This window comes from Polyergus mexicanus, unplaced genomic scaffold, assembly GCF_030449975.1.
Source record: "Polyergus mexicanus isolate NDT 795.1 unplaced genomic scaffold, iyPolMexi1.0 SCAF_13, whole genome shotgun sequence".
NCBI classification, from domain to species: Eukaryota; Metazoa; Arthropoda; class Insecta; order Hymenoptera; family Formicidae; genus Polyergus; species Polyergus mexicanus.
In genome coordinates, this window is record NW_027223333.1 from 1,358,111 (window position 1) to 1,377,928 (window position 19,818).

The 19,818-nt window shown below is 40.7% G+C and overlaps 1 protein-coding gene across 3 annotated transcripts in view; it reads right to left on the bottom strand.

Annotated features, from left to right (window-relative positions):
* The window catches only part of Mical-like (MICAL-like protein), a 64,302-nt gene that overhangs the window by 2,063 nt on the left and 42,421 nt on the right, over nucleotides 1–19,818 (bottom strand). For 2 of the 3 annotated variants that reach the window (XM_070306655.1, XM_070306656.1), the window contains exons 2-6: nucleotides 19,502–19,779; nucleotides 14,005–14,183; nucleotides 9,042–9,130; nucleotides 1,500–1,826; nucleotides 69–1,408 (exon numbers count right to left, since the gene is read on the bottom strand). In XM_070306655.1, the coding sequence (XP_070162756.1) occupies nucleotides 69–1,408; nucleotides 1,500–1,826; nucleotides 9,042–9,130; nucleotides 14,005–14,183; nucleotides 19,502–19,653 (2,087 nt within the window). In that variant the 5' untranslated portion in view covers nucleotides 19,654–19,779. Of the gene's footprint in view, nucleotides 1–68; nucleotides 1,409–1,499; nucleotides 1,827–5,417; nucleotides 5,472–9,041; nucleotides 9,131–14,004; nucleotides 14,184–19,501; nucleotides 19,780–19,818 lie in introns of those variants that run through there. The other variant, XM_070306657.1, reaches the window with a different exon arrangement.

The following is a 19,818-nucleotide window of genomic DNA, read 5'->3' on the forward strand; positions in this document are numbered from 1 at the left end:
TTATCCACAATGTTATCGTATTCACCGAAATAAGGTATAAACATCTGCTAAAATAAGATACAACATACTTGATAGTCCGCGGTTTCGGTATAGGCACATTTCCTTGCGGCTCTATACCTCGTCCCTCTTCATCGCTATCATGCTCCTCTTCCTCGTCACTCCAGAATGGATTGAGATTGATTTGCGGCGCAGCCAGAATCCGCTTGGTTACAGATGCTCCCATTATGATTTCTCGATTTTCCAGTTTACTCCTAGCCGCTGGTTTTGGTAGTTCAAGTTCCTCGACGTCCTCCTCGTCTTCGCTATCGAATGGATTAGTCGACACTTTGCTGTTTCTAGAGTTATCTATCGTGATCCGCACTTTGCTTTGCGCAATACTATCCTCTTCGTCGCTCTTGAAGGGATTTAAGTCTTCCGGATAATCTTTATGGTTGCTTAAGTCGATACCTCTCGCGGTTAACACACTGCTTCCCACGACATTCTCATAAGATTTTTCTATTTCATTATCCTCTCTTGATTCTATCTGTTCGAGACTCTCCTTTCTTCTCCCGATAATCTCAATTTTTGTGCTTTCTTCGAACCGCGCATTATTGATAGTATGTTGTTCTTCGCTATTCGCTTGCGAAATGTCTTTTGAGAAACTTTCCTTGCATTTCTCGATACTTGTAATCGTCGAATCTTCATCCTTTCGTTGTTTGTCGATATCCTCATAACTATCTTTACGTTTATCGGTACTTTTAATCATCGAGTTTTCCTCGAGCCTCTTTTCCGAATGTTCTTTCGAATTCACTCGAAGAACATCCGGTTCCAGGTCCCAGGAATCGCCCTGAGCCACCGGACTTTTCATCTTGCCTTGATTCATCATTCTCTCGGTATAATGTATTTTATCTCGAGCTTCAAACATTTGGAGTCTCTTCTGTACCAAGGATAGTCTCGTTTCGGGATTAGCTCGTTCATTGGCACGACCTGCCGACTCTTTGGTATCTTTATCTTTTTTCTCCTTATCTACGTCATGGAATGAAATGGCAGTCGATTGTTGATCCTCGTCGCTTCTAATGTTTAAGCTATTTAACGCGCTATGTACATTGTATCGCTCGACGCTGGATTCCTCCGCATCTGGGGAATCCGTTGCGGAGCTACGAGATTTTCCCTCCTCCTCCTCCTCCTCCTCCTCCTCTTCCTCTTCCTCCTCATTCTCGTCGTCGTCTGGGAATGCCGAGCCGATCCTGCTCTTCCCCTCCTCGCGATAATCCGAGTCGACCTCGACATCCTTTGTATTCGTGTCTCTCGCGGTGGACTCGTCGATCTTCTCAGAAAGAAGGTGGTCAGCCATGAAACTCTTGCGCATCTGCGATGTGTGGGAGATCAGATCGGGCACCGTAGCCTTTTCCAGTAGATTCTGTACATCCTGCATACACAACAAGTTTATTTAATACTTATTCTGAACAAAAGCAAAAAAGATTTTGTCAAAAGGAAAAAAAAAAAAATAATAATCGGACCTTTCTCTCCGTTTTTTCTTCGTCGCTAAGCGGCCTCGACGGTTCGCTACTCCTCTCCTGTTCCGCGCCCGACATAATCGTCGATTCAGCGTACTTGCAACGCACGCTGGCGGGCAGTACCTCCTCCTCGTCCGGACACGTCTCGCAGCAATACTGGCCCTCCTCGGTCTCGTAATAGTTGCCCGGCGTCAGCTGGTTGCCGCAGCGTGCACACCGGAAGCAGGTACGGTGATAAGGAGCGCGCGCTATCAGCAGCTTCTCCGCCAGGAAGACCGGCAGCCCGCACGCGGCGCACGGATCCCTCCGCATCCCCAGACGCGACCCCACCTGCGTTATCAGGACGAACGTACATTGAGACACGTCGTCGTTGCATTACTTCCTTCATTTCGTTCTCCAGCGTTCTCCAGTCAGCAAATGAACAAAGTGCGACATGCGATTTTATTCAGGCAGCTATCACTCACCGTCACCATTTTCTTTTTTTCACCAGCATAATTGCTCCAAATTAGTCTGAATTAGTGCATCTACGTTAGCGGAACAATTCTCGTAAAAATTCATGAGAGTTGAATCTTTAATCCTTTAAGGACGATAGACGTATATATACATTTAGAGGTTCTTTTTCACAAAAAATGGAAAATAGGTTAATGGAAAATATAATTTGGTTACTTCAAAGTTCAATTAATCAGAGAAATTATCAATCAACATGAAATCAATCGGAACCGGAAGAACAAGTACAGGAAAAAAAGATTCCAAGAGACTTGCATTTCCCTTCTCTCATTCCATCTAAGCTAAGCAAAAATGAATGAAGAAGATGTGTCGTTTATAGCCAGTCAGTGAGAAAAAAAAGAAAGGAAAATATCAGAATCAAGGTAAGAAAAGAAATTTAAATAAAGTAATTTCATAAAGAAATTTTTCATACTTTAACTCATCTTTAATCAAAACTATGTTTGTTTAAATAAATATCTTTTATGAATTTTGTAAAAGTTTGATTTTCGAAAAGAAAAAGAGAGAGAGAAAAGGAAAAGGAAAAACAAAGAAAAAAAAAGCCATCCTCAAAGGGCCAAGCGCCAAATGTCAGCGATATTATTACACACGACGGAGATCGTTTCTTCTCGGTTGGAAGAGCGCGCGCGTATATAGTCGAAGATAAATATTGACAAATTGTAGGTCGCATTTGTAACGAGTCATTGGATATCGACGAGCACCTCGTCGTCGGCCTTTTGCCGTTCTAACTTTCATACACCAGCCAGCCAGCGAATTTCCACAATACCGGTCCGTCATACATCTCCGAGGTAATTATCGCGGTATGCATCCAACGTTCTCCGGTGAATCCAATAATAATGCATCGAATGGCTGCGGCGATTCTATACGTCCGGCGTGTATATCATCATACACGTAACGAGGACGTCCCGCTTTGCAAGCGGGATAAGAAAACGGGAATGACATTTGCGTTAAATCTTCGTTACGAGAAAATGAGATGCGGTGTCGTTCGCAGAAACTGCATATACGACTGAAAGTAACGGATCGTGAACATTTATTCTTTTTCTTGAAATTCCTTCTTGAAATTTTCCTCGACATATCGATAGGAGAAGAATTCTTCATCCACTCGCGATCTACCACTGACATACGGCAATATGTTGAGAAGTTAGACGATTTTCCGATATTACAGATATTCAATTGAGCGTTTCACTCTCTCGGTCGGGAAAAGTTAAAATTCGTTCGTGAAAGATCAAGTCGAGAGAAAATTCTACAGACGTATAGAGATCGTCTCAAAGAGAATTCACGTTCGCCGATTATTTTTATCGCGTATCGTATGTAAATGAGACGGTGTGTTGTGTGACCGAAAACTGATTTGATTAAAAACCGATGACTCATATAATCAACCTATCTCCGAGTTTCCTTTCGTCGCATCGCGCTTTTATAAGGGAGACCCTCTATGTACACGTATATCAATCCTCCTCGCACGCGCTGAAAAATGGCATGGATGATAGGTTGCTAACCGCAAAATCGATTTCTATTAAACTTTCATCGAATACCACGTGCATGAGTTTTACATAGACGGTTAAATAAAGCGGCGATCGATCACGGGTTGGTAAAAAAAAAAAAAAAAAAAAAAAAAAAAAAATGCACTCTTTGTCTGTAAGATCTCTAAAGCCCCAACGCAAATTCTCTCTTTAATATAATCGAAATTATTATCGCGTTTATTGCAAATATAATATATTAATGAACGAGGGTTACAGTATCATCATGTAGCTTGATTAATCGCGATTTAATTTAATCATATCAACGAAAACGCGCCATATTTGTCGAGCTCTCTCGTTGTAATAATGTTTCACATACGCAAGAGCACAAACATCGCTGACGTATCGATTTTCTTGAGGAATATTAAGCACGCGATTAATTAATCCGATCAGGCGAAATATTATTACAAATATTATAAGCGAACGTCGTTTACGCAACGTATAGAAATAATCTATACGCACTTTGTTTATCTTTCCGCTTGCGTGCGTCATTCTAAAATTTGGGAAACACCGTACAAATATCGGAGCGAGATCGATCTTGCTAATCCGGATCTCTGTCCGGGATTGAAGAAGAAAGAGAAAGAGAGATCGAAGACGGCGCGAATTTTCGTCGGACGTTCTCTCTTACCGTTCCTCGTAGTCTCTAGTCCCGGGAAACAGAATTACAGTCACGATTCGGCTGCGTGGAACTGTAGAGAGGCTGCTGACCGCGCGTCCGATTTCTATTGCGTGAGCGAACGAGCGCGTGCGTACGTACGTGCGTGCGTGCATGCATGCATACGTGGTACACGCAACGAGTGGCAATGACATATAAATAGAACGTCGCGCTTCGCCGAGTCTCTCCGCGCATGATTAATTATTACTTTCCTCGACGTTTACCGGGCTTTGTAATATAGATGCGATATAAACTTTCATATAAAGTAAACAAGGCAAACGTAACCGTTCGAGTATCAAACTCTCGCTTTAAATGCGAACGAGAGTCGGAGATGCAAGTTTATCTCTGTCTCTCTCTCTCTTGTCCGGTTTCGAAAAATGCCACAGAAGTGACGGACGTTCTCGGACGACCGCTTCCGGGTGACGGAGTTTATTGGTCAAGCTCGATCAACTACCTCCTTCTATCGAAGGTACGACGCGAAGCGAAGCGAGGCGAGGCCGATAGGCGACGTGTCGTCTGGAAGAGTGCGAGACAGAAGGATTGATCGATCGTGTTCTCGGGTCGATTCTTTTAGCCTTACGTAGGTATACATATAGCGATACCGACGTGCAAGAGTATTTCACGTCGGCTGGGACACAATCGAGGCGAGTCGTCTGTCTATTTCGATGGTGTCCGGTCACGACGAAATCTTCGCGTCGCGGCGATTCCGCAGCACCGTCGTAAATTCGTTTTCATCTACCGCGTAGAATTATTCTTTCTTCGCGAACACATCCAAGAACTGAAGGACACGACGAAGATTCGTACCGTATTACCGTAAGAAATAAAAAAAAAATATATATATATGTATATAAAAAATGGACGGTGAATATAAAGATACGACGTTCGGTGTCGTTAGCCAGCATGATACGAGGGAATGTAACAATTTCTACGACTAACAAGTAACAAGAGACATTACCCGGCTATCACGTGTAAGAAACGAGCCTCAATGTGCCCGGATTAGAGTCGCAAACTTATTATCTTTTTTTCGTTCTTCTTCTGCGAAAATCACAATCGCAGTTCTATTTTTACATTGTTGTTAACGGAAAAATGTTAAATAATCTGTCGTCTTCTTCAAATCACACACGCATCGTGTTGTGGAAACTCGGTCTATGCGCACACCGGACAGCGTGTTCGAGACATGCGAGCATGCATCAGCTTACCCAACAACCACAAGCAAGCAAAACAATAACGACAAAGCGAAATTACCTTCTAGCAGAATATTTCAGGTTTATATTGCCCCATTAAGTCCAAGCTTTCCTCCTGGAGAACAAAAAGATACGATGAGAGGGGAAGGGGCAGAGATTAGACAATACGAGTTTCAGTACCAGCGCGACAATTTCCGGGATTTGACTTAACTTGACGCGCGAATATTGTCTACAAATTATATTCGTTTTAATTTTTTTTTTTTTTTTTTTTTTTTTTTTTTTTAACTTGATTTTGGATAATTCACCGAGCGGCTTTTACATAGAACTCGAGCTTTCGTTGATCTAATGCCAACCAAAATGGACGTCCGCCGTTGTATAAGCCTAACAAGTGTGTGTGTGTGTGTGTGTGTGTGTGTGTGTGTGTGTGTGTGTAGGTTCGCCGCGTGACTCACGCGTGGCGGCTTTAACTACAACCGGACGAACATTATGCGAACCATAATGAACAAAACTCGACCCACGCGCGAGCGTCCATCGTGTATCCGTTCTCGTTCCTCTTCGACTTGTAAAACGAGTTACTACCGACACATTGGTGAATGACGTCTCTCTTCTCAACGTTTTGACAATTCGTCAATTTGGCGAATCAGCCCGAGTGACTAAGAACGCGGATCAGCAGCCTCAAGTTCTCGAGGCGAATAAAATGCGACACGCGTGTCCATCGAGTGTTCGATAACGAGCCGAGTCCGCGATAAAAGTAATTAGTGCCGGCACGATATGCACGCGATATCTCAACCTACTATCGGAGCCTTGTAATAAGACGCGTGGACGTGGAAAACGACTATGCTGGTCTTATTCATCGCGGGATTGTCGCAACTTTGTAACAGAATCTAATTTACACTATGAAAAATTTTTTTTTTAAATTCAGACATCCTTTTGTCGGAATTTTCAGACCTAGATATTTAAAAGAAATTTCAGATAATCTCTTTTAATCATCAGAGTCGTTTTTCTGAAACTTCAGAAGAGTGTGTCTGAAAATTCGGACAGCATTCTGTCTAAAAATTCAAACGGTGTGTCTATAAAAAAAAAAAAAATAAAAAAAAACCTGCAGACACTTTGAAGTTTCAGTCAATTCTTTTACAGCGTAACTTGGGTATGCGCGTGATTTCCGTTTCGGGTAATAATACATTTCAGGTTCCTTCGGTGGATTCCTGGTCGAGACGTGGGGAGCGATTGCACCCGCGAGTTGCTTGAAAATAATGTGGTTGGAGAAGACCCCGACGAGCTATCTAGGGGAATCTATCTTGAATAGATCCACGAGCAAACTACTTTCGGAGCAATGTAACTTCGTGTTCACGACGTGCGCGAATCTATCCAGTCAGACGCTGACAAGTGTTGAAGGTAATACACATGTTCCGGGAGCGAATGGATAAGTATGTTGTCGAAACTTTAACATTATAAAGAAAATTGGTCGAACGTTTTCTCACACTCCCGCTGCCTTTTACCAGCAACTCGTCCGAATTTTTCGACGCGCATTCTCTCTCTCTCTCTCTCTCTCTCTCTCTCTCTCTCTCTCTCTCTCGTGTACACGCTGTCATCGGTGAATACAAATGTTCTCTCGGCCGCTTATTTTAACAGAGTGTCTATTCAAATCTTGTAAAAATATTTCCTGAAAATTTCCTGATCTTTCAAATATTTTTGCCCAAATAAAGAAATAATTTTTCAGTATTTTTCGATGCAATTTTATTCAAAATAAAATTTTCTGTTGTATGCCTTTTCTAATTCTTTTCATTCATATACAAAGAAAAAAATACAAAACCACATAAGTTTCAAGTGCTAGATTTGTAAATGTATGGAAGAAAAACCGAAAATAGCTTTGGTCAGATAAACATTTTTTACTTCCATAGTATTATTATTTTTTATCATTAAAAATTACAGTAACGCCTATGTATTGCATACTCAATATTTTCTTAAGACATTGAATATATAAAAAAAGAACAGATATATATTCATAATATATTTTAAACACATAATTCACAATTTTGCTTATTGGCGGATTGTCATTCTCTCCCTTTGATAATTTAATTTTCCCAATACAAGAGCAACATTGAATTATCAAAAAGAGAGAATTAAAAAAAAAAAAAAATCCCCGAGTTTCGATAAAATTCCATCACAATTAATTTTTTTTTTTTTTTTTTTTCTTCTCCCAGAGAGTAGACACCCTGATTAAGGATCCAGGTAGCAATAGCGAACAAGTACCTACTAAGAAGCGTCCGGGAATGGGATCACGAAGATGACGCGTAGTGAATGACAGAAGTGGTCATTGTCGGCCGAAAAATCGCCGGTTAAATGGATCTCCGTGACAGATAACCGCGTGCACGCCAACTGCGCGTTTTCTCGCATCGGGGGTTTAACGATCATTCGCGGCAGTGTTTCTCCAAATAATTTTGCTACGACATTTTGCGAAAGAGTTATCGAAATAAATTTTATCGAACGAGAGTGTACAAGTTTCATTCCTATAACTAACCGCGACGGACGAAATAAACACGTGACAAACCTTGACATTGCACGAGGACAGATCTCACATGTTTTAATAAAAGTAACATATCTTTTCAAACATCGATGAGAGCGTTTCGTAATTAATCATTCGCAGAAAGCACACACAAGCTACTGAAAGTTTACAACATATGTATGATGTTCGTTTAAGGCAAACGTCACATTTGGTTTCATATTGCATAACATCATATCCATTTATTGTTATTAATTTTATCGAACGTACATAAATTTAATGAATTTTGTGTAAATACAGATGTGTAGAGATGACACAAAAATATAATCGATCGTTCGTGCGAGGTGCCCGCGCGCGCGCACGCGTGTGTGTGTAACTAACGTGCGTACGAGCATCAGTCTATCTCATCTCGCCTACGCACTCATCTTCGACCGGTCGCCAAGCGAGAGATAATGGAAAAAGGGCGAATATAAAAAATAAAAATAAATAAAGGATGAGAAAAGGGGGACGACGCCTGTGCGTCGATAATGCGCGCGTGATTACGCAAACGCAATAATGGCATTTGTTGTTGCGACCTGGGATGGCACCCCGTGTCAAGGTAAACCGCGCACGAACGAGCGACGCATCGGAGTCTCTTCGAGATTATTTCTCTCCGTCGCTAGGAAAGATCCAAGTACTCGAGGCTTTTACGCTCTACTTAAACCGTGCGTCTTCGCGACCTTTTTGCGAATGCGAGTCTGAAAATGAACGACAAAATCATCTCGCGATGATAATTGGATAGACGAAAAAAAAAAAAAAAAAAAAGAGAGAGAGAGAAAGAGGGGAAAAAAGAAGATGCCCGATTAACGCGTTTAATATCGAAAACGTTATTTTTATAGGAAATGAAAGATACAACGCGAGATAAAGCGATTCGCACGAATATATCTCTCGTATCTTGTATTAAGATGAATAAATGAATTTTATAGCGTGACTCAACAACGTGTTACAAGACGATGATTCTCCATTCTTCTGAGAAAGCTTAAGGAAATTTTCAAGCCTGTGACAAAACTATCGCGTACAAAATTATATGACGTTTATATATACTAAAAGGGGGAGGGGGAAAGAGAGGGGGAGCCGGCAAAAGAAAGTCATGAGAAGCGTATGTGCCTCCGATCGATTGATCGTATTATAATCATGGCGTACCTTTTGTTTAGGAGATTCCGGAACAGGGGCGATCCTCTCGTCGGCGGTCTCGGTTGTTCTGCTCGTCGCCAGACGACTGGGCGAAGATCCTGCAACAAGACGCAATATATTCCATCAAGCGTTTTACCAATTTATTTTCCTTTTTCGTTTCATCGAAGGAACAGCCTTTACGATGAGAAGAATAGTTAAAGTATTATGCGGGAAGATGTATGTTTATTATTAAAATGTAAACAACGTCCTGCTTTCCTTTAACGAGAGACTTAAAGGCGGAAGCAATTCCCGGGGTTACCCGTTGTAGTTACATATCGATGGAAGATCGATACGGTTGATGGAACTTTCCTTCGTGGCGTGAATATTTATGCGCGAGAAGCTGAAGGTACCGCTATTGCGGATCGATATTAGTACGAAGAAAACGGAAGAGGGGAATACGTTTCTGTTTGAACAATAATATTGGCTCTTTTTCAAGGCAGTACGAAGAAAAGTTGTTCAACTCATTCGCATAAAATCGCTTACTTACGTATCGTATGCGTCGCGATCAATCTGCGACCAATACAAAGTACAATATACACTCAAAAAATATTAGGTGTACAACTTTGCTTCCGCCGTTTTTTTTTTCCCCGAAATTCGAGGCTTTATTGTAAAAAAACTGGTTATACATTTATGATTCGTTTTGAAATTGCTTGTTAAGTCACTCCCAATGATCGTGCCAATTCTTTTTGACTTTGACTCGAGTCTTCATTAAGTAATGCCTCCGATTCTGCATCTTCGAAAACCTTCTTCTCTTCCACCGGTCTATGCCGGTCTTCGACGTGAAAATCACCGTTCTCGAAGGGTCGAAACCACTCGCGACACGTTCTTTCGCTAATAGCGGCTTCACCATAAGTATTTGAGAGCATTCGACGAGCCTCGGCCGCAGATTTCTTCATATTGAAGCAGAAAATTAAAACCTCCCGCAAATGACGAGAATTTTGCTCGTAAAGTGACATTTTCAATCGAGAATAACTTTATGACGCGGACACAAATCGACTAATGTTTCTATGGGGTTACGTTGACAGATGCCCAAGTTTATCGCATGACGTCTATGATCTATTTATTTCGACCACTACTTACCGCTAAAGCCATCTATAGAAAAACGGCGGAAGCAAAGTTGTACACCTAATAATCATAATATATCTCTGAGTAATTTTTCTATCGTTCCAAACATTAAGCAAGAAAAATTGATTCCTAAAGTGCGAGACGAAGCATCCGCGGGAGTACTCGGATTCCAACTGCCATATTGTTACGGGATACATTGGCCAGAAGACACCGGGCTACAACATTGATACGACACGCCGAGTGTAGACGCTAACTTTATACCTATTAAGGTCTGAGATCGATAGCAAGTACGTATACTACGTATAGCAAAACGGCGGAAGCAAAGTTGTACACCTAATACATTCATCTCTCTCGTGACATTTTTCCAAGCTCGTAGCGTTTCTCTGCTATAAAGGAAAAATGGAAAATAACATAACTCGTCTCGTATAGGCTTCTCGAGGAAGTGCGCATTTATCCTTTCCTCATTACTGTGCGCGCGATACACCGTTAAGGATGATATCTGTATTGTGTAAAGTGCACACGCGCACACGTATACAGTTGACGGCACCCTCCGCACGATAAATGTACTACCTCCATCTTCCGCTTACTTGTACTAATGCGGGACAAGCGTCCACGAGACGCTATCGTTGGTCGGGAGACGGACGCGATCGTCTCCCGACTCTATCTCGAGTGGCGCGGCCTAATGTATCTATAAAAGCGGACAGGACACGTCGACTACCGCGAGCAATGTGGCAATTTCCTCGTTGCAGGTAGTGATTTGAGAAACGGGATAGGTCCTCACGAACCGCGTTAATTTGCAACCGTGCGGGCATTTACGGCGCAACCGTGAGGAGAGAAGGGTCTCGGTGCCCCGCAAGATCGAGATTAACCGTCGTTCAAAGGTTAACGGGACGGTTAATCTACGGAGAATTCTATAAGATTGTAGAAGCCGAGAGAACGCGGGTGGACTATTAATAGATTTAAAGGCTTCACCTTACGTGCGACGTGCATCGTAAAGAAAATTTTACAAACTTCAGACAAAGTTTCTGCAGCTTTTTTGCAGACGCATTCTTCTGAACTTTCAGAAGAAAAACGACTCTGATAATTAAGACAAATTGTTCGAAATAATCTTACAGACACTCGGATCTGAAAATTCAGACAAAAATGTGTCGGAATTTGTAGAAAATTTTTTACAGCGTACATTCCAACTCAAATGATATCTCTGGCAAATGATGCGCTTCCCCTATTTCGTAACTACGATTCGAAGAAAGGGATTACGGTGAAAAAAGTAATCGCGTGTTATTAAATCGACGCTTTGCGTAACGAAACGCCGCCGAATTTCAAAGCGAGAGGGCGAAGCCGAGAGCTAGAAATCGAATAAATTCACGCCACAATCTTCTTGACGCGGAGAAGGCGAGGAATAGGAGAAAGGTCGCGATATGTGAAATATTTGAATTTATTATTAAACTTTAGCCATCAAACAATTTCATATCGTAAACTACGAGGGAAGATTAAATCGCGTTAAAATCGCTCTAAAAAAAAATTTACGATATAATGACATATAAATATGCGTCGAGAGAAGAAACTAAATATCCTTTAGTAGCGTTCGTGTATTCGCGAGACGGATTTGACGCCGCGTTTGATCCGAATGAAAATTTCGCAACAACGACGACGACGACGACGACGACGACGACGACGCGTAATAATATTCGTTCAACAAGTGGTTGCAAACGATAACGCGAAGGGTCGATGCATCGTCGCTAGCGAGGTAGCTATTTTCCGATCGCGAGATGGGAGAATGGCGGAAAAGCCGCGGGAAAAGAATGCAAATCTTGCGACGCGCGCGATTCAACAAGTGGCTACTCAAATTTTCAAAGCCAATCTCGCGGTCAGACAGGCAGTAATTGCGCTCCTGATAATCAGTGGCCTCCCCGACCGGTCGGATAAAAACAAGCAATTAAATAGAATGCCGTAGAGCATACAAAGTTTCCCCTCGCTTCTTACGAGACGTTATCTACGACGCCGCGTATCGGTCGTGCCAAAGAGAACTGGGTCATCGCGAATATATATTTAGATAGTATGAAGGAATTTTGAAAAGATAAACAAAAATGTATTAAGGGGGATTCCTGTTTGAACCTTCGAAAAATAAGTACATTTTCTAGATTTTTTGCAGCGATTTGATAAACAATTTTTTTCTTTTTCACGATATTTAATACAATATTATCAAGAATACATAAATAAAAATTTTCAGTTTAAAAGAAAAAAAATTTTTTTTTTTTTTTAAGTTATACGTATATTTACAGATATATATATTTTCATGCACGGTGTGCATGAAAACGTTTATTTATCATAATTGAAATCAAAAATACGTCTTTTTTTTTTAAATTAAATTTTATTAAATTTTTATTAATAGTTGTCTGCTGTTCAAGCGTTTTTTCAAAATTAAAAAAAAATCATGCATAACCCGTGCATGAAAATATAAATCTGCGATTCGCATAATTTAAAAAAAAAAAAAAATAATAATAATAATAATAATAATAATAATAATAATAAGTTTTTATCAAGTCGTTGCGCTGCAAAAAAATCTAGAAAATGTACTCATTTTTCGAGTGTTTAAACGGGTATGCCCCCTTAAAGAGAGAAAAGTTTATTCCAAATTCATTCGGGAATCTAAATCTTTCTTGGCGATTTTTAAAACCATTTGTACTTCGGGTCTGGAAACTCACCTTGTCTAATGACAGACGACAACCGACCTTGCGCTTGTATAGGGCAACTTCCGCGACGAACGTCACTCGCGAGATATTAATCGAAGGGACAATTGCGAGGGAGAGAGAGAAAGGGAGGGAGGGAGATAGATATATAGATACGTCGGGGAGAAAGCTAGGAAACCAATCGCTGACACGTGCCCGTTTGATCGGCGTCACCTATTTGGCCTATTTAGTAACGGGTGAGATGTTAACATGTTGCGACGTTTCGAAATGTCATACTCCTGTCAATCGAACTCGCCTGATTTCCGCCGGAAAGCGAAACGTGATGTGTGCGCTGATAAACTGTTCCTTTTTTTCCCCAGTTCTCGCGCTTCTCGGGATCGGAACGCGACGTCGTACACGTTAGAGAGAGAGAGAGAGAGAGAGAGAGAGAGAGAGAGAGAGAGAGAGAGAGAGAGACAGCGCGAGAATTGCAAAGCTCGTTTAACAGGAAAATCTCATATGCCTGATCATATATGTAAACCGTAAGATCTACACGAGATTTTTCTCTCATTCGTTTCGATCAAAATCATATGGCAATCAATCTTGTATAGTAAAGTGAATTATGTAAACCAGGGATTCTTTTGTCGAAAAATCACACTTCTCCGCAAAATTCGCGTTGAATGATGAAAGAGATACTGCGATGTTCGAAATGAAATGCTCTTTTTTAGGAAAAAAAAAATCTTTAACAAAGATTCGAGTGGCGTACTTTTTCCCGAGATTGTATCCAAGCGAACGATCGATAAATAAATAGATTGAAAACAAAAACTGGCACCAGAATCGTCGCGCACATTTCCCGAGACTATTTGCAATAGATCTATTTGGGTCAGATCTGAAAAAGAAAAAAAGATACGAGGCTACCGAATGCAGCTCAGCAAAATGGATTCCATGTAGAAACGCGCGTTGCTCGGGTTATTTTCAGTTTCATCGGGAGAATTTAATATAGCGACGAGACAGAGAGCGGATGAAACGAAGAATGAATTAAATCTTTCAACGCGTCTGGATTTACTCCTCACGCGACCAAGTGTCTAAACAAACGACGCTCGAAGCAAACATTACATTTTTTTTTTCTCTCTCTCTCGAACCTTTATCGACGCATTTTCAAGCGACAGGCTAATTGCAATTCGGGCAAAAAGACTCACCTCCAAAAGTTTGGTAAAATTGCGAGAGGTAAGTGAGAATCGACAATCGATCGGGAACCGTGCAAGACGCCATATCCTCGGCATCCAAAAGGGCAGGGATCCCGAGATGTTGCTCGGCCGTTCTAAAAGCCAATTCGTTGTTTCTGTACACGTCATCCTTGTTCAGGCCATCGAAGTCACTGTAACAAAAAAAAACAAAACGCGAAGACTACAATACTTAAAATCGCCGTTATTCATCTCTTTTTTATCCTTTACTAAACGGTATATCAATCTTCTTGCCATTCGTTCTTTTCCATGTATCCATCCCGCCAGCCACGTGCATATTTATTCGCTTCGAAGGCCACTCGATGAAACGAATGTGTAAAAAGGATTCCTTGAATTAATCACCCTGTCGGCTTCTCGTGAGCGCGAGAATCGCTTTTTTTCATTAAAGCAAGTATAAATAACCGTCACGATACCGCTAACCGCTGAATATGTAACTCGCAAACGATATCACGCGGGTTAAGTGTGCTCGGTCTTTATTAAGGGAATATGCGAGATGATCGCGAAAAATTCGTCGCAATTATATCTCGCTGAAATAAAACCAAGATTGTCAACGGATGTGACGCTGAATGCTAAAGAGAAAACGTGAGGTTTTAATACAAAAGAAAATGCTTTATATAAAAACGATACTTCTGTTTGTAACTCCTACAACTTGTGAATAATCTAAAATGCAGGGTGGGCCGGAAAAGTTGAGCGAGTGGAAAAAATCATGCTATAAATTCCGTAAATTTACCATCCCAGATTTTATCCAATGGAATAAATTGACAAAAATTATAAAAATAGCTAATATGTGACTAACTAAAATAACTAAGATATATTTATATAACTTATGCAAAAGAATATTTCTGCTTAAATTAATAAATCATAATAATCATTATAGTTTAAACAAGTGAAATCAATATAATAATAAAATCTCTTTTATAATTCGAATTAATATGTGAAAGTTTTAAAACCTAAACTTCTCGAGGAGATATAAATGTTAGTAAATTTAATATTAATTTTTAGTTTAATAAGAAAAATGCGTGCGTAATAGTGACATGATTTAAAATGTTTATCAATATAAATATGATTTGCATTTACCATTCAACATTTTCCAACAAACAACTAATTTATTCGCTACGTCGATACTTAATCCATTATGGTTCTTCTACTTTATTTATATTATTTTTTATTATTTAGATAAAATTTAAATTAAAAAACTCTCTCTCAGTTGACGAAGATAAAGATAAAAAATTTTTCTGCTTATTCATTTTAACATTTTTAATAGAAAAGACTAAGTTTTTGCCAACCTTGTGAAAATGTGCGCGTCACTTGTTGTTTTAGTTGAAAAATGAATTAAAAAAATCGTGAGAAATCAAAGTGCAATGTGTTCGAATACGATTGCAACGATCGTCAATGTTATTTGTCGCGTGTATTGGAATCGGTTTAGCGTGTCATTATATGCCGTACAACGGAATATACCGGAAATACGTAGGCGGCTCTATCGGATTGCGTCTTCGTAGCGCGGAAAATTTCCGCATGACTGAAATTGTCCCACGAATGTATAATTTATATCGTTTGGGCCAAGCGACCTGCCTCCTCGTCCAGATAGACCGATTCATTGAAACATACATTATTTATAAAGACGTGAAAACACGATGAAATTTTAATTCAGTGGAAATAATCAAACTTTTGATTATCTTCCCTCGCGTAAATTTTTTGCTACATTTCAGAGTTATTATAAATACAAGTTGATAACGTCAACGTTATTGATGTAAATAAGCGCTGACTTGTCGAGATGAAATCACGATATTGCTGACAAAATTGTCGGCCAGCGCAGCATCCCAGGGGGATCTATTCAGATAGACTCAAAGAAGAAGGTGATTTAGGATCAAAAGTGTCATGAAAAGAGGGCTTAAGCCTCGTCGAAAGAGCGTAGCTACAAAAGTTAAAATTCGATAATACAATATTTCGCTTTTACGGTGGATTTTTCTGCAAATTTTTTTTACAATCGATTGTTCTACACATACATTAATTATAATCTGCCAAACACTTTTTTCTTTATAACTGTCGGTAATACGTGCACACACACACACACACACACACACTTTTTCGAGACTGCCTACTAAGAGTGTGCTCCACTTTTAGGCGAATCGATATGCATAAGCCGCATCGGTGCATATTGCTCGACGGTTGAGGGTAATACTTGGAATTCTAGGTCGAAAGACGAGCATCTGTTCGACTGCTCGATTGATAACGCGATAACAACCCGCGCGGATGTTAAACCCCTTGTTGCGGTTTACGCGGAGCGTGAAATCGACACGTACCTCATCCCTCGCGAGAGCGTGTGCGATGTTTCATCTCGTGTGGCGTACATCTCTGGAAATTCTCATACTACGAGAAGACGATTGTTGGAGGAAAATCGAAGCAACGCGAAATTCGAAGGGATATTTCAAAATTCACGGGATTATATCCTCAGGTCGGCTGTCGATAGACGGAAAAAGTAATATCGTTCCCTCTCGCCAATATTTCTCTTCTCTAATAATCGCGATAACGCCCGACCGGCTCGCGAGATAAATTCGGGAGCTGATAGACGACGGACTACCAATCGTCCCGGGGACGAGGTCACGAGATGAGTCAGACTTCCAGAGAAAAGACCGAGATGCCACACCCACCGCTTTTATTCTCTCCTCCCTCTCGTATCTCTCTTTCTCCTTTCGCAGACGCAAAAAAGCCACGCGAATTTGACTACGTCTGTCTTTCGGCTTATTGGCGATATTTCATACGTGCCATTCGACGCGGCTAATCGCTGTATATCATCTCGCGCGAAAGAGAGAGAGAGAGAGAGAGAAACCTCTTCGCGAAATCTGCATTCTTAAAAAACGCGATGGGGATCTAACGTGGATGAAAAGCCATATACGTCGAATGTTAATTCGCGACGCGACCGAGCTGACAGTATCTGGCGGAAGATACGGAGAAAACAATTACCATTTGTGCAAATATTACGTTTTCGTCAATGGAACGACGGTGTCGCGAGCAAAAATTCAATTCGTCTGCCCTTTGCCGCGCGATTCTCTCCTTCGATCGGTTTCACTTTCACTCGTCCCAGAGAGAGATCTTCGAGATACTCTTCCGGGATACTCTTACGGCTCCTTCTGCTCGGCTACTCGACGACAAAGGTCGCGAATCGACTGATCCGGGGCGATCTCTGTAATTTTCAATCGCACGCATCTACTTTAATAAGGAGATAATCAAAACGCGTTTCGTGGGCATCGCGCGTGAAATATTTCTCGAAACTTGAATCGATTCGATTCGCTTCGGGAAGAAGAGAGAACGAATGAAAGATGAAAAGGGAGAAAATTTCGTTTCAACGCAGGATAGTAAAAGAAAATTTCTCGCCGTTTTACTACCTCTGTCGTTACGTTGCAGTGGATTTTTGTCGGGCTAGTCGAGACAATCAGAAAAAGGAGAAATGAAGGATAGCCTCGCTATCCTTCCGTCCGCGATAAAAAGCGAATTCCCTTCGGCGCGAGAGACCTTGAGCCTTAATAAAGCGCCGATTATCCTGAAGGAAATTTTTGCATATTCAGATATCTATAATAAAATATCTTATCTTACGGAAAAGAAAGTGTCGTTGCTTTTCTACAGATACTTTTTAAAAAGTGCATATCACTTAGAATAATTTTTTTTTTTTTTTTTTGTAATCAACAGTCTTCACTCGATCACAGGAATATCGAGATAAATAAAGACGTACATTTTCGTGCTTCGAACTGCGAAAAAAATTTAATTCCACCTTTCTAATTCTACCGAGATACAATCGTCGAGTGAGAACAGGATAGAGCCGATAGAAAGCCGGGACAGGGTGTTTTTTTTTTTTTTTTTTTTTTACGACAAAGTAAAATTATTATAGAATTCTTTGGTTTGCGCGAACGAAACGTTACGTTTCTCTTAAGAACGTTGCTTATTCCATGATAGAACATTTTCATCCGCGATATGGGATTCGGGCAACGATCCAAGACTCTTTCACGGTTCATCCTTTCAACATTTCGCGTCTAAGATTATTGAAATACAATACATATTAATCGCCTTCTCCCGTGTATTATTTCCCTTTCGAAGATTCTACAAAAATGCGCATCCACATGCCAACAAATATATTCTACTCGCGTTGTTTATCCGCTCGCGTCAACGATGCCAAACACGATTGCGATATAATTATCAGATGTTTACGATCTACCGGAGAGTGTTTATTTGAACACCTGCCAAGAAAACTGAGATGTCGTTAGTCTTCATGAATAATTGAAGACAAATAAATCTCCGCGATATTGTCTATCCTTTTTATTTCTGGTTTATTGATTATTCGACGAAAAGAACGAAACGTGCGGGGAAAAGAAGACGAATATGCTCGTTAATTGTCGAATAATAAAAGATGGAATCTCACGATTGTATTTATTAAAATTAAAACTATAAATTGTACTCGAAAATGAAGAAATCGGCGACATTGTCTCTCCCGCCAGTTTAAAACAAATATATTATATTCCAGGATAAATTGACACCTCGTTATGCAATATGGAACTAGATTAAGATCTATAATTGTTGGCATCGTAATTTTGAAGAAAAATCAAGTTTTTGAGGAGATTAGATAGCGCGAGGAAGAATATCTTTAAATGAAGATGGCACAAGTGCCGCTTGGCCTCATATTGCATAACGCGACACGATTCCGGTATTGCGTTCCGTTATCACCTATAAAATACCGACGCACATCTCCTATGTGATGGGTGCACAGGCTGCTGTTGCTTTATCGATCGTCAATTCACTGAACTTCTATTTTTAGAAGGACCTTCCTTCGTCGCCGAGCGACAGCGACGCGAAATCCTGGGATTACTACGAAGGGGACACAATCCATCAGAGATACCTAGGAATTTCTGGATCTTTTGCATCTCTTTGGGAGATCCTCAGAAATTTCTTATTTTAATAATTCCCCGCGAGAATACTGACGCGTATATAAAGACTAAAATCCTCGAATATCTTGATTTTTGAATATCCTTTTGACTTTTTTTTTTCCCCCCCATTTATTAAATGATGAAAATGATTCCCAAACTCTCCATACGGATCATCTCGGCGAGTAATAGAGACAAACCGTCCGTTAATTAAAACGAGACATAACCGAAACGATGAGTCTCGGGTTCCCCCGTTGCTTAATTTACGAGACAATCGACTTTAACGAGGACAATTTGTAGACGCGCCAGAAATTGGGGATTAAGTTGCACTTTTAAGAGCATACACGACTGGGTATTGCGATTAGTGGAATCCCAAGAAATCGCGTTCAATTAGATGTTACACGAGAAAGTATCATCATAAATATTACTCCATTTGGAAATGGAACGGCGGAAAAATGAAATCTCACATCGTTATTATCCGCGTAATATCATTCACCGTGTTACGAGAGACGGCGATCAAATACTCGTTATAGACTTACATGAGATCTGGCCGAAAGTGATGAATCATGGCGCAGAAGGCTAGCCCGTCTCTCCAGGAGGTGGTCATGTTTTGCACGTTTACACCCGGATAACCGTCGGTTATACGACGGCACCAAAGCTCTAACGCCTTCGTACCGCGTCTTTCGCCCATCGCGCTCGCAGCTTCCTTTTTCCCCTCTCTCGCACACGCAAGACTTCCTCCAACAACCTCTCCTTCACTTGGTCAGGATATCCTTTGTATCGTCGACGTCGCTCTTCGACGATATTAATTTGACTTCTGAAAAGGAGAAACGAAAAATTTCACCTATTAGTTTTA